General features: G+C 33.0%; 1 protein-coding gene and 1 non-coding gene across 2 annotated transcripts; both read left to right on the top strand.

Moving 5' to 3' along the window:
- Positions 1-1,037: 1,037 nt before the first annotated feature.
- LOC112032798 (uncharacterized) lies at positions 1,038-4,482 on the top strand. Its single transcript, XM_024065568.2, has 3 exons — positions 1,038-1,369; positions 2,548-3,878; positions 4,121-4,482. The coding sequence occupies exons 2-3, from the start codon at positions 2,692-2,694 to the stop codon at positions 4,233-4,235; spliced, it is 1,302 nt and encodes a 433-aa protein (XP_023921336.1). The 5' UTR covers positions 1,038-1,369; positions 2,548-2,691; the 3' UTR covers positions 4,236-4,482.
- Positions 4,483-8,258: 3,776 nt separating this feature from the next.
- On the top strand, positions 8,259-8,340 carry TRNAS-AGA (transfer RNA serine (anticodon AGA)). Its single transcript has one exon. It is a non-coding gene; the product is annotated as a tRNA-Ser (tRNA).
- The last annotated feature ends 7,472 nt before the right edge of the window (positions 8,341-15,812 follow it).

The following is a 15,812-nucleotide window of genomic DNA, read 5'->3' on the forward strand; positions in this document are numbered from 1 at the left end:
AGCTTGCCCTCTCGTCGCTGCCTTTCTATCTCCCTAGTCAACTCTTGGTTTTGGCGGGTTAATTCCGCCATCGCGGCCGCCATGGACTGTATGTGTTGGATGGAAGGCGTCTGCGTGGCAGGCGCTGATTGGTGATCTCGATGGGGATGGCTAGAAGCATCCCTACTCCCTTGATGGCCTGGGCTAGTAGCCCTTGATCTGGTCCGAACCATTCGACTTTTGTCCCAGAAAGAATGAAATGCAAATCGTTTCACGAAAATTAAGATTGTTGTTCCCACAGACGGCGCCAACTGATGGTGTATGGGATCAGTTAGTTGAACACCTCGGCTTCGGTGGACCACAGCACTAGCGGAGGCCTACAAGGAAAGAAAGAGTCAAAGGGTGACCGGTGCGAACCGGCCAAACACCCTCCGATGATGAAGTTAGTTTTTCTTCTAATGGAGTTCTAACTTTTCTCAACGTAAAGTCTTAGGAATTTTTCATACCTTTGCATGGTGAAGACCGGGCCTTATATATAGGGTACTCCAGGGCGGTTACTAATTCAATAACTTCCCCCAGAATCTTGGAATTCGGACATAACCTCCTCAACGGCTACGAAGAAATCATAACTGTCGTTGGAAGTTACATGCATTGGAGGGATTGGCGGCGATGAAAGCGGGTTGATGAACTGCTACGACGTTCGCTAAGTGTTCGTGTAGTCGTCCATGCGCTCTGCGCATGGACGACTCTTCGTCGTGTCGTGTGGTCGTCCATGCACTTTGTGCATGGACGATTCTCTCGATTTGACCCCCTGGAGTGATCAATTGCACAAGACCCCAAGGACGAGATATCTGGACGAAGTGCATACGGCCTGATGATTTGGCTAACTGCAACTCTCTGGACGACCATTATGGACGAACCATAGATGTGATTTTTTTGGTATACATCAAAAATAAATAAATAAATCCTAGTAGCGAAGGGGCAAAGATGCGCGTGTTCACTAAATGCATTTTTATTTTTTTCTCTCTTTATTATCACAAAACTAAGTCGTTTTGGGTTTGTTTATAACCCTATGTTTTATCTCTTCTCTCCCCCTACCATCCTCTTCTCCATTTCGCCATTCTCCCCCCCACAACTTTCTTCTTCTCCATTTCTTTTAGTCTCTCAGAAACAAAGTTGCACACAAGCGGTACCACAACCTTCTTCTTCTCCATTTCTTTTAGTCTCTCAGAAACAAACTTCAAGAATCCCAAAAACGTTTAACCCAAAAAAAAAAAAAAAAAATTCTTCTTGATTTTGAGCATATGTTCCTTGTGTTTGCTTGATGCTTGGTGTTTGGGTGCCGAGAAAGTGTGGGAAAGCAAAGGGAAATAGGTTTTTCTTTATTTTGGTATGTTCTCTGAATATATTCATGATTTTGAGTATATTGGTTTTTGTGTTTGCTTGGTGTTTGGGAGCTGAGCTGCTACCTTTTGTTGTAGATGGGAGCTTAGTCTTAAGAGGAGGCTGATGTGAATTCTCTAAGAATTTTACCTCGGTCGTTTTGTTAATCAATGTTTTGATAAAAGTATTTCAATGGAGATTATTATTTCAGAACTAGTTGTTCTAATATGGTATCCATTTATGCTTTAGGGCAAAGCACTTCGTTACCTTTGCTGTAATTGCGTAGAAATCCCTTCTTTGATAAAAATAAGGTTTCTTCAGTAGATTTATGATAGCAGAAATATTAATAAGATTCGTCTAGTTGTTCCAATAGGTTGATATAAATTATGATATTATGTAAACATTTTGAGCTTTGGACTTAAATTTATTTATTTATTTTTTTTGAAAGAGCTTTGGACTTAAATTGAAACCCGCATATCAATAAAAATTAATGCTATTTTGAGAAACTGCTATCTGTGTTTGAAATTTGCTTACTTGTGGAGCCTGGCGTTGCCCATTAGCATATGTTCAACACTGGGTACCGTCTAGCCCTGCCCACCAGGTTATAAATAGATAGGTATACGTATAATTACACATAAATTAAGTAGTGGTATTACATAAGCCACTTAAAAAAATGGTGCCTTTTGGTCTTTTTTCCCACTTTTGTTTTGAAGTATAATAGTTTTGATTAATTCATTGGAAGTTCAGATTAGAAGCCTTTGGTCTCTAATAAATAGTTTTTCTAATTTAGAGGTTTTAGTACTGGGTAAAAATTAGAAAAATTCCAATATTGAATACACAGTTATGTTTATATTACTTTGCCCTTTTGTTCTAGATATAGTGTCAAAGAGTTTGTTATTGAGAGTTTCAATTACTTCTAGAAGAGATGGTAATGTCTGTTTTCTGATAAAGTGTCAATTCTTAGCACTTCATGTCCTTGTGTATAATTTTAGTGCAACTGATCATTGATGAAAAATAGTTACTTTCTTTTATTTCTGCTTGAATTTCATATTTTCTTTTGTTATTGGAATGCTTCTACCAATAATATATCTGCATAATGGATACATTCAGTTGTTATTTGGTTATTTTGTGTGCAATATTGGCCAAAATATATGCTAAATTCTTCTGTTATTTGTTCACTTTCAGGGATTACAGACCTGGTAATTGTCAATGTTTGAAGGTTGAACTCTGATGAATTAGGATTTGAAACAGGGAAGAGCCGGGAGGTTTCTGTCAGTTCTTTTTCCCTTTTGGTACTCTTATTATTCTGGGCTTGTATCACAAATTACAATGTCGGTGACAGCAGGTGTTAGTGATACTATAATTGCCATTAGGGATAAGCTTAAGGGAAAAATTGGGCAAACAAAAGTTAAAAGGTATTGGCCTGGTAGAGCACCTGAATGGGCTGATGATGCCCATGAAGATGGAGATGTTCAGATGGACAGAGTGGTTGCTCTGGAACAAGCATTCCCAAGTCAGGAAGACTCAAATATTGTTAGGAAGGATGATGCTAGGCTGCGTCGCTTGGCTCAGAGTAGGATAGATAATCGTGAGGAAGTGAGAGCTGATCATCGGCGCATTCGACAAGCTGAGATTGTTTCAACAATTGAAGAGGAAGCTAGAAGGCAGGAAAAGTTAGATATGGAGGAAGATGATGCAGATGCTTTAGAGGAAAGGAGAAGAAGAATTAGGGAGAAGTTGCTTCAGGAGCAGGAAGAGGCTGCATTTCCGGAAGAAGAGGAGGAGGTAGAGGAGGAGGAGGAGGAGGAGGAAGAGGAATCTGAATATGAGACTGACTCAGAGGAAGAACATGTGGGTATTGCAATGGTTAAGCCTGTCTTTGTTCCCAAGTCAGAGAGGGATACCATTGCTGAGCGGGAACGTCTTGAGGCTGAGGAACGGGCCCTTGAGGAATCAAAGAGGAAGAGATTGGAGGAGAGGAAGATGCAGACAAAGCAGATTGTGGTTGAGGAGATCCGAAAGGATGAAGAGATTCAGAAGAATTTGGAAATGGAGGCAGATATTGCTGATGTGGATACTGATGATGAAATTAATGAGGCAGAGGAGTATGAAGCTTGGAAGGTGAGGGAGATTGCTAGGATCAAGAGGGATAGGGAGGACCGTGAGTCGATGTTGAAGGAGAAGGAAGAGATTGAGAGGGTGAGAAACATGACAGAGGAAGAGAGGAGGGAGTGGGAGAGGAAGAATCCAAAACCTGCTCCACCACCAAAGCAGAAATGGAGGTTCATGCAGAAATATTACCACAAGGGTGTATTCTTCCAGTCAAATGCTGATGACACTGCTGCAACTGCTGGATCAGATAATATTTACGCTCGGGATTTCTCTGGCCCAACTGGAGAAGATAAGATGGACAAGACAATATTGCCTAAGGTCATGCAGGTCAAGCACTTTGGTCGTAGTGGAAGGACAAAATGGACTCATCTTGTCAATGAGGATACAACCGACTGGGACAACCCGTAAGTTGTTTCTTTTGATTATTCTTCTTTCATTAGTAATTGTTATATTGTATATACATTCACTTTTGATATCGATCTGCTTCTCTACTGATTCTTGTTAGTCGTTGCTACATCAGTTCTATATTTTGATGATGTGTATGTGAAGTAAAACATAAAAACTTTATGCTACTTTTGGTTACTTGAATATTCTTTACCCATGTCTATTCTTGATCTCAATTCTCAAATATTTGTTTGTTGAGCAGGTGGACATACAATGATCCTCTACGCACAAAATACAATGCAAAAATGGCTGGAATGAATGCACCTATAGCAAAACCTAAAGGAAGCAAGAAATTGAAGGATTGGGAGTCTCGTTGATTTTAGAGCACATATAGAAAGTATTCCTGTAGCCTTTTATCAATCATCTTATTGGAGAATTGAATATGTAGGCTTGATAGCCTCCTTTTGTACTTATTTTAGAAGCAGGCTAAGGCGGTTATTATGAATTCAAAGCAACTAAGGCAGGTGAAGATAGCTTGAGTTTTGTGGACAGAAATGCACCTAGGAATATTTCAACATGAGATTACGATTTGGTCACCTCAGAAATACACATATTTTTCGCTTTTTTCTAAGGTGGGGGAGGGGAATAGACATGTTTGATCATTTTGGCTTGCATTGTTTCAGTTTGTAGGAAAGCCGCTTCACTTGAAATTGAGATTAGTTATTTTGGTTAAAATTTTATTTTTTGAATTTAAGAGTGTACGGATTGTCTTGTCATTTAAAGTTTTAAATGATATGGCAGTAGGAATATCTAAATCATGAAATGGTTCTATTTCAAATAGAGATGATCATTTTTTGAAAGAAAACCACTGCCTACTTTAGGAGTTTTCTCCTTCTAATCATTATGGATAAGTAGAAAAACAAACTGCTAAGGTTCCGGTTAATTAACCAATTGATAAATCATATTTCTTTTAAGTTGTATATAACTGTTGTGCCTTTTCTAGTTCTCAGTTTATGCATCATTATTGATTGCTATTACTGGGTCTAAGTGGTTTCATTTTATTTTCTTTTCACATTTCAGGAAAATGAGATCGAATTACCAAAATGTTGTCAGGCCACCATCTGGTCAATAGGATAGCTTTGTCAATCAGCTAAGAAGGTTGTGATGACCCAATGCCAATAGCAAGGTCGTACATGTACCTTCCATCAGATATATTAGATGTTATCAGGCAAGGAGCATTCAAGAGAAATTAGGCATTGAGCCTGCTAGAAAAAAATAATCGGTTTAATTATCACTTTGGTGCTCAATCTTTACCCTATGTTTTAAAATGGTTTTTAACCTTTTAAATGTCTCATTTGAGTCCTTAACCTTTTATTTTTGTGTCAATATAGTTTTTTTAACTTTTAGTTGTGCTTTCTCAAAACAAAAAAAAAAAAAAAAAAAACTTTTAGTTGTGGATGGAAAATTTTGAAATAGCAAATGGAGATATTAAAATATTGTGCTTGTGTTGACTAATTGTGATGCAGGACGGTCAAGGCTTCCAATGGCGGCCCCCAAAAAAATTTCTAGAAGGGTCAATAAGAAGATGTATCTTGGTTAAGAGATGTAATGAACATACTAATTATTGCTTCTAAGATTAAATATTGGAAATCGTCTATTGTTTTTAAATACAATGAACATATTAAGTATTGTTGTTAAGTGAATTTTAATTATTAAAGCTTAGAATTTTATTTATTTATTAGTTTATGCCTATACTCTTACAATTATTTTATTTAACAATTCAACTTCATTTGCTAACAATTGGTCTTTATAATTGTATTAAGAAAATTTTTGTTAGGTTAACATTTGTTTTTATCTTCACCCAATCAATCTCCTATCCCACACCCCTGATCTTTTTTTTTTTTAAAAAAGAATCACCATCTATATAATTATTTGATTCTTTTTTAGTGTCAACATTTGTTACCCACTAACTAATTAACCCACACCCCTAGTCCCAACTCAAGAAATAACAAATTAAAAGTACGTTCAAATTCAACCATTCTAGTCACATATTTGGTCAAAAGTATAAATTAATTGAGAATTGTTATGTCCACAACATTTTCACAATAAATTTTAGGTGTTAAGTTGTTACCGATTTTAATTTGAAACCACCATTGAAATTACTTTTTTACCTAATAGTAACAGCCGAATACAATCTACCACTTAAATTTTTTTGTAAAAGTGTTGTGAAAATGTTATGAACATAGAATTTCTCAAATTAATTATAACGTTATTTGTAAGAACAGATTGTTAATAGGGTCATCTTGAAACTTATATCAGTTGAGCCTAAAAAAAAAATTAGAGTCAAGATATTCAAAATTTTATTTTAGGAAGTCAAAAGTCGCTCAAAACAAAACCCCTTGAACTAAAGGTGGCGCCACCCCTGGCTTCCCCACTTAGAATAGCCTTGTAAGCCATTGTTTGGAATTGCCACCAAAAAAAAAACCACAAAAAATTTATTAATAAGGTTAAATTGCAAAGCACACTCCTAAAGTTTGGTGATATTTGGATTTTATACTTTGAAGTTTTAGAATTTAGATTTTACCTTCTGAAGTTTTATTCAGATTGCATCAACAGCTCCTCCATCCACATTTTCCATTAAATGCCACATAAACTTGTCACATGTGCTTAGTTTGCAATAAGATGATGTTACATCATTTTTGTAGCCTAAAAAAGTTAAATAATTAAAAAATGATGTGGCATCATTTTATGGGACAAACTAAACACAACATGACAAGTTTATGTGGCACTAGATGGAGGGGCTATTGATGCAAATAGGATAGAACCTCGGGGAGTAAAATTCAAACACTTCTAATAAAGGTTCAATTTGTCAACGAGGACATTGGCATGTAACCCATTTTGAGGATCAAAGATTAAGTGTTAGACTCTTCATAATACCTAGGTGATTGGGATTGTCCAATTATTCAATGATTAGAAGTGACTCGGTCACTAAAGAAGATAACATATTTTTTCTTTTGGCTATTTTCATATTATTTTGGGTAGCATGTTTAAGAAAAAAGTGTAATGATTCTGAATCTCATTTTATTGGTTTTGTTTAGGAGTATTATTTAATGCATTTTTTCCCCTAACGACAAAAGTTTGAGGGGGATTTAGACCCAAGTTCTCTTTCCCGGAAGAATTGAGCAACACTACAAGTTACAAAACTCTTAACAATAAATTATATATCTTTTTAGAAAATCCGAGAACAAAAGTGACCCAAACTATATTTTATTAATATTGTGTAAGTTATCGCCTTTTAAACAAGCTAAAGTCCAGCTAAGAAAGTTATTAATCTTGTGTTATTGACTTTTCAAAATAGAATATAGGACTATAAAAATGGAACGGAGGGAGTATGAGCAATTGTGTACCTAAAATATCAAAGTGGGCAAAACTTGTTATATTTTGGAATTTTTTACAAATGATCTAAAATGTGTAAAACCAATAATTAATTAGGAAATGTTCTAATTAGATCAATTTATAAAGTCTACTGCCTCAGAATAAGGAACTTAAGTTCAAATCCTATATGTGGGTTTTAGTAAACTCAACTAATAAATTCTATGATGGTTAAATAAGAGATTTAGAATTCAATCTCCTCCTAAACCAAAAACCGACTGGTGTATTGGTCTGATGATAAAAGAGTTATCATAAAAAACGAACGTTATAGATTAAAACTTTCTCAAAAAAAAAAAAAAATTCAAATCCTACCTATACTAAAAACTAATTGGTATCTTTACATAATGATAAAATAATAATAATTATCATGGAGCAAATGCTATAGATTCAAATCTATCTCCTGTCTTTTTTTTTTTAAATTAAAAAAAAAAAAGTTTAATTACTCAAAAATAAATGTTAACACATTGCATAAATTGCAACCTGCCTAAAAGGTTCACTTACCATAAATTACTTCAAGAGCAAAGTTCACAGAAAAATGGAAAAACAACTGAATCCCTTCAGTTAATGGTGAAAAATGTGGAACAAACAATTGTTGATATCATCTAAGATTCTAAAGTACATACCAACATTTGTTGTATCATTTCTCAAGAAATGCAATCAAGATATACTCATTTCAAATACATTGAACTCGCAACTATATATAGCCTAGCTTTCCTTCTCAGCATCGTAGTACTCATATAAGAGGAGTCCTATCCAACTTGATAAACAAAATCCGATTGTTATATATTAAGTGCAAACATAGAAACACACTACTTTTCCTTTTTACACAGGAAACCATAAATTGAGGAGCACATACCACATAGAACTGCGCCTCATAAATTTTGTTGGATTCTATAATACTGGAATATATTTCAATGGTAGGCTGGCATAGCAAATAATGTCGGATTATGGACTAACCTTTGCATCAGGTGGGCATGCCGGAGTGGTTATCGGGCATGACTAGAAATCATGTGGGCTCTGCCCGCGCAGGTTCGAATCCTGCTGCTCACGTTTGGTTTTTTATCCAATTTATATTTTTGCTGCAAATGATTTATGATTCTGAAATTTCCACTGACCAATAATGGTAAACACTTACAAAAATTAATAAGTTGAGTAATAATAAAAATTTCTAGTGTAAAAATTCTTATCTATATTTTTAGCATAAAAACTTAATTTTTCTATTTTACATAACCACTTTTTTTAAAAAAATACATATCAAATTATCTATTTTATACTATATTTTATTAAAATATTATTTCTTTATCAATTTTTTTCTACCCTCCCAAATTATCTCTATATATATGAGTAAAGAAAGTATTAAAAAACAAATTTGCATATGAACATAACCATGTATATTTGCAAAGTTATTGAAACTATAAATGCATTTTGCACAATAATACATAAGTTGATGTGAATGATTTTTGTGGTTTTTTTTTTTTTTTTTTTTTTTTTTGATTTCTTGTTAAGGGGGAGCCTTACAGGAAAGATACCAAGAAATAGCATTGTAGGAAGACTAGCCAGAGACCTATCCGCGTAAAAAAACACATTATATCAACGGGAAATTCCCAGATGCTGCGGGATCAGGAAACAGTTATAGAAGAATATGGTCTTGTTCCAGATTTTTTCATGCTCTCTCAAATCATCATCAGTAAGTGCTGTGATAGATTGATTGTATTCAGGAAACTATTTCATTCTACAGTCCGATTATTCCCTCATTTTTTTTTTTTTTTATTACATAAGAGCTATGGTTCTTTGATCTTTGGAATGCTTCCCTTGCTGAAGATTATGAGTTTGTCAACCCAAGCTTGGATTTTTACCAAGTTTGTGGATACTGCAACACCTCTGACAGCAACTCAAACGCCATATATAATCTAAAGGGTGTAATTATGTTTGTCGCTTTACTTCAATGTTGAAAATATACATCTTTCTTATAACTTTCTTAATAAGCATAACAACCCTATTTTTGAAGAGAAACCTTAAACCGAACTTCAAGAAATTTGCATTTGGACAATTTCAAGAAGAAAAAACTTCCAATTATTGTTTCAGAAACTGCTCCAATCCACTCATGTATGCAGCCAAAGCCACCATTACTATTCGTTCCTAATTCCATTCATACGAAGGATATTGTCTTCGAATGCTTTTGAGTTCACTTGTGTCTTTGAGCTGAAGCATGTGCCATCAAGAAAATGTGAAGTTCGAAGAATTAAACCATCAGTTCATAATCCTATATTTCTAACAAAAAGAATAAGAAAGGGAACCACAACCCATTAGGTTGTTCTAAATTTATAGAAGAGACAATACACGTCGCCAGAGAAGCTATCATGACTTAACTATTAGCAGAGGCTAAATGTAAGAACATTCTCAGAATTTTGGATCAAAATCAAACTAATCTTACTCTTCTATGTAAAATTAAAAGCTCTCGAACTTCGACAAAGGCCAAATTGATCCTTCTATTACCGTTCCAATACTAGATGGCCAGACAGAAAATACTATCACATGCCATGCACGTTATGCTTTTAAATAGAATATCACCCTATATATAGTAAACTTCAATAAAAATTCGTTTTCTTTTTTTCTCTCTCCGTATTCTCGCCATCTTCCAAGAACTACCACCTTACCGCCAGCCTCCCAAACNTAGGTTGTTCTAAATTTATAGAAGAGACAATACACGTCGCCAGAGAAGCTATCATGACTTAACTATTAGCAGAGGCTAAATGTAAGAACATTCTCAGAATTTTGGATCAAAATCAAACTAATCTTACTCTTCTATGTAAAATTAAAAGCTCTCGAACTTCGACAAAGGCCAAATTGATCCTTCTATTACCGTTCCAATACTAGATGGCCAGACAGAAAATACTATCACATGCCATGCACGTTATGCTTTTAAATAGAATATCACCCTATATATAGTAAACTTCAATAAAAATTCGTTTTCTTTTTTTCTCTCTCCGTATTCTCGCCATCTTCCAAGAACTACCACCTTACCGCCAGCCTCCCAAACAACCACCTCCAAATTCTTCTTTATCATTTAAAAAAAAAAAAAAAAAAAGCTTTTCTATTCTAACCCCTACTTCTCTCTCTCTCTCTCACCCAACATACATACACAATATATCGAGTACTACAAATCCTAGATCACGGAAAAGAGACCTGATGGTGCTGATGTCCACAACTGTGTCTGATCTTACCGTACTCGAGGGCAAGGGCAACCTCTACATCAAAACCAAAAGGGTCAAGAAGGGTTTCTATGAAAACCTACTGAATCATTCTGGTTGGAGACAGGCCCTTTGAGTCTGCCATTATCATTCGTACCATCACAAGTCATTCACAACACTTTTGATTTTGAGAGGCGGGTGGTCGAGTGTGGTTCTTACCGCTGGCGCTGGCAAAGAAGAATCAAATGAATTTTAAAAAGATTTTTTATTAGCTTTTTTTAGTTTTGAGATTTTTTTATTAGTTTGTATGTTAAAATTATTTATTATTAGTTGATAACTCGGGTGATGCACAAAAAATGTATTAAGTATAATATATGATTTAATCTTAGTTTATTTTACTAAAAAACAGAAATTAAATTCTTAAATAACACCATATAGCTAAAACATATATTAACAACTATATGTTTCAAACATTTATTAATATAAATAATAGCTTATGAAAATTTCATTAAAAATGACATTTATTATTATTTACAATGCATAAAAAAAAACTTATGGAACATAAATTGAATTTGTTCCCAATATACTAAGTGCAATTCTTGATCTAACTTCAAAATAAAATCTACAAAATAGGAATTTAATATTTTAAAAAAGTGTTAACAATCGATAAAACTACAAACCCCTTAATCCCAGACTATCATATGATCTGAGAAATTTCATTAAAATCCATATTTCATAACCCATAGATCCCCATTTTCCATTAGCAAGTACTACACAATGTCTGACTGTCTCTAATGATCCCTAAGATTTTTTTTTTTTAATTTTTTTTTCCATTTAGACCAAATATTAGCAAAACTAAAATCCATAAAAAAAAAAAAAAAATCTAATATATGCAGAAACATATTTCCAAACACATATGTTTAGAATCAAAACATACTACAGTAAAACAATATTTCTATCAAATTATCAAATATATATATATATATATATGTATGCATCCAACATAAATAAGACATTTCTGAAACAAATTGTAATTTATTCTAATCCAAAACTACTATATCTAAAAATCTAGAACACCAAAAATTGAAATTGTTATAACAATGGTGTATAAGAATATATAACCAATGAAAAATATTCTGGATGGTTATTATTATTATTATTATATAAATAAACTTAACAGTATTTAAATATGATATAAAACCTAGAAACAACATTTTGAAACCAAATTGTCATTGTGTAATGTCCAACGCTGGAAAACAACTTCAAAAACAAAATCAACTGAACAATTTGATGTGTGTGTGTGTATATATATTACAATCTATAATATAAGCTAAGAAATAGCACACGAAATAAACTCTGAAACCAATGTGAATAAAACCCACGTCAAAGGAAACCATTGTGATCGTTTAAGAATATGACTCACTAAAGTCATAAAAAAACACAGGACTCTTCATAAAAAAGAAGGCATCTTTACAGCTTTTGAATAAGTTAATTAGTACCAAGACACATACACGCATACTATTAAAGAAAGAATATACACAAAAATACAGGCTATGAAAGTAAAAAATATACAAAAAATATATATATACAAAAACAGACGATTATAGAAAAAATATTAATAAATATAAAAAATTCCAAAGAGAAATATAAGAGAAAGATGAGTTATCCTCAAAAGAATAATCTATGGCTATATATTGTTGTTGAAATCTTCTAAAGAGACTCATATAATGCAAAGAAGGAACCCAAAATTTCAAATGTTAAAACTTTTGAAATAAAAACAAAACTTAAAGATTCAGAAGATTCAAAGTTGAAATCTGTGAGCTGTTGGCAGATTCAAGTATTGCAAATTCATATATAAATTAAACAATTAGAAAATTATGAGCCTAGAATTCATTGACACCATTGGACAAAATTGCAAAATGCCCATTTTGGGCAAACTAAGCAGCGTTTTACCCTCTTTCTCAAACTAATTAGGGAAATGCCCCTCTTTTAAAAATCGAGTTTCTTAAAATCAATTTAGGCCCTATAGCAGCGTTTTTAAAGAGCCTATAATGACGTTTTTAGGACCTATAGTGGCGTTTTGTAACTCGATTTATATAAAATTGAGTTATAGGTAAAAAAAATTAAAAAAAAAAAAATTGCCTATAACTCGATTTATTGGAAGTCGAGTTACAAAACGTCACTATAGGTCTTAAAAACGTCACTATAGGTTTTTAAAAACGCCGATATAGGGTTCCAGAAATTTTTTTTTTTTTTTTTTTATAACTTGATTTTGAGAAAATCGAGTTTCAAAAGATGGGCATTTCCTTAATTAGTTTGAGAAAAATGACAAAACGCTACTTAGCTTGCCCAAAAGGGGCATTTTGCAATTTTGTCCTTGAAACAATATATATATGACTAATAGATAAATATATGAAAAAAAATCTACGATTATAAGTGTTGAAATATGCTGGATGGTTTCAGGTTTCAGATATTGCGCACTGACTTGATCTACATGAGAGAAGACCATGGACATAGTGGCTGGCACTGTGGTTCAAGTAGGGATTTTGGGGTTTTAAGAGAAACAAGTGGTAAATTTTGGTTTAAAAAAATCAAATAAATAAATTGTGAAGCCATAAAATTAAGACGTGTTTCTCCCTATTTCTAGCCGCCTTCATCTAAGATGCTTTGGAACATAGTAGAAGTGTAGAACCCTCAGAAAATCTTGAAGAGAAAGAAGTTGTAGAGAGAAATCAGCACCATCCATTAAATTAAAATAAATAAATAAATAAATAAAAAGAGTTTGCCAAAACACAAATAGATTTATATAGGAGAGTAAGTCAGCTATACATCCTTTATTGTTAAGGAGTTTACATTGCATGATTTCACAAAAATTGCAACGAAGAATAGAGTGAGATATTGGGTTAAGAATACAAAACAAAAAAATATAAAACGCCAAATTACATGTACTATTTATGAACATACTTCTAGCCGTTTAGGGTTTGTCACTGAAGAAGATAGTGGAATAGAGACAAAGCTCCACGTTTAGCCGTTTAGGGATTGTGGAGAAAGATTTTAATTATGAGTTAAAAAGATCCAGTGTTTACAATCGGTGCTTTCTCTTTAAAAAACAAAAAAAAAAAAGAATAATCGGCAGTAATTGTGAAGGAATAAATTCTTAAATTAATAATGATTTGTAAAATTGTGAAACTTCCAAAACTTAGGTGGCAAATTCTCATGAGATTAACAAAAAGTCAAGCTGCAATTTTATAATATACTAGTATTATGTCTGTGCGATGTACGACTTTATCAAGAATTATGTGTAAATTAATGAAATATATATATATATATTAATTAAAATTAAATAGATAATAAAAATAAAGTAATCTTTTACTCTTTTTAAAATAAGTAACTTTTTACTATAAGTTATATAAGAGCATCTACAATAGTGGTGTTTTTTTTTTAGTTATTTGGTATCACAAAAAGTTACTTTATTTATTTTACCTACTCACTTTAAACATCTAGCAGCAGTGGATTTATTTTAGCTTCACAACCACTCGCCACCACTACCGTCGCCACAGACTCTTCCACCGCCGCCCCCACCACCACATGATACTAAATAATTGTCTAGTGTTAACAAGTGATCTTTTTAACCCCAAATTATACTTATACATTTTTTTTTTTTACTAAAACAATTTCTCAATCATCATGATAGCAAATAATCATCTAGTGTAACAATAATATTTTGTTTTAACCCCAAATTATATATACACAAATTTATCTTTTGACTAAAAAAAAATTCTCAATCGTCATGATAGCCTATAATCATCTAGTATAACAACATTATTTTTTTTTTAAACCAAATTATTGTGAAAATAATCTGTTATGAAAGTATTGTAGTAGCATTTCTCAATTAGGATTTTTTATTCTTTATATTATTTTTCCTTTCTTTCATTTCATTTTCATCCATACGTTTCATTTCTTTTTTTCTTGTTTTTCTCCTCTACACACGTGTCAAATGTCCTATCTCTACCCCCCCCCCCCTTTCATTTTCTTTTTCTCCCCCATTCAAGAACATTCTAGGAATCCAGCTCTCATTCTCTCTTTCTTTTTCTTTTTTTTCTTTTTCTTTTTTTCACTTGATTCCAGAACATTCACTAGCTCTCTCTGCGATAAGAAAAAAAAGAAAAAGAAAAGAGGTATAGAGAGAAAGAACAAGAGAGATGGGTCATTGTGCCGTCTCTCATCTTTGTCCCCAACACAGTCCAGATGGGTCAGATGGCTTCTGTCTTTTGTCTTCTTCTTTCTTTCTTTTTTCTTGCTTTTATTGTTATGATTTGATTAATTTTAAAATTGTATTTTTGAGTTTGTATTATGATAATTTGATTATGCTCTGAGAGCTTGAGAAGAGAAGAAAAAAAAAATGAAATAGAAAAGAGCTGAGAGCTTTGTCTTTGTGTGATAAATAGAAGAAAGAAAAGAAATACAAAAAGAATTAAATAAAGAAAGAGAAGAAATATTATTTTAATGCTAGTAGGAATAAAAAATAAAAAAATTGTTTAGCTTCAAGCTACAGTATGCAGCCAAAAGTAGCTGTGTACTGTAGCTCTGAAGGTAAAATATTTAGCTATACCTTCACTATTGTAGAACACTTTTTGTATTTTGATGAAGTTAAAATAGCAATATAACTATTTAGCTTCATTATTGCTAGTGCTCTAATAAATGTATATTGTGCAAGATTAAATTTTTATAAATAAAAAAATCATATATAAGTCCAAAATTAATTGAATGGAATACGGTAGATAATTATGCAACTAATATAAAAGGAGACGCCTAAAAAATATAAAAGGGAGTTTGAAAATTAAAACTCAAGTGCATATTTAAATAATAATAAAAAAATAAAAAAATAAAAACCCTGAATTCAATAATTGAAAGTGATACTTCCCAAGAAATTCTGATAGATTCAAAGGAATTCTAAGGAGTCAGTGGGCTGGAATGTCTCCGGATGTTCTTGATCTAGTAAGAAGAGTCCTGAGAAAACAGAGAAAGTCAGCGGAGAAGACCGGTGGTGGCCGGCCTTTGATTCTCCGATGGTAAAGTTAGAAAACTGGAGGATAGGAAAACTGTGTTTTTACGTTTCTCAAATTCTCTCCGGAGAAAGAAAAAGGAAAAGATCCCCTTACCTTTGCAGAGACAGGCCTTTATATAGCAGTAGAAATCAGTTACTTCTACCAATCGTTGTAGAGTTTGGAGGATTCAGTGTATAACTTCCATAACTGCCACAAGGGTTACCTCTTCAGATCTGCGTTGAGACTTAAGCGATACAGCTTTTGGTTGAAAGGGTGTTTAGTC

This window comes from Quercus suber, unplaced genomic scaffold (genome assembly GCF_002906115.3).
Source record: "Quercus suber isolate HL8 unplaced genomic scaffold, Cork oak 2.0 scaffold_324, whole genome shotgun sequence".
In the NCBI taxonomy this organism is placed as follows: Eukaryota; Viridiplantae; Streptophyta; class Magnoliopsida; order Fagales; family Fagaceae; genus Quercus; species Quercus suber.

What these genes read in the sequence shown, in the direction of transcription:
- LOC112032798 (XM_024065568.2), top strand. Translation starts at nt 2,692, where the DNA reads ATGTCGGTGACAGCAGGTGTTAGTGATACTATAATTGCCATTAGGGAT. An exon ending in ACAACCGACTGGGACAACCC is followed by an intron (nt 3,879 to 4,120) that starts GTAAGTTGTTTC and finishes TTTGTTGAGCAG; the next exon opens with GTGGACATACAATGATCCTC.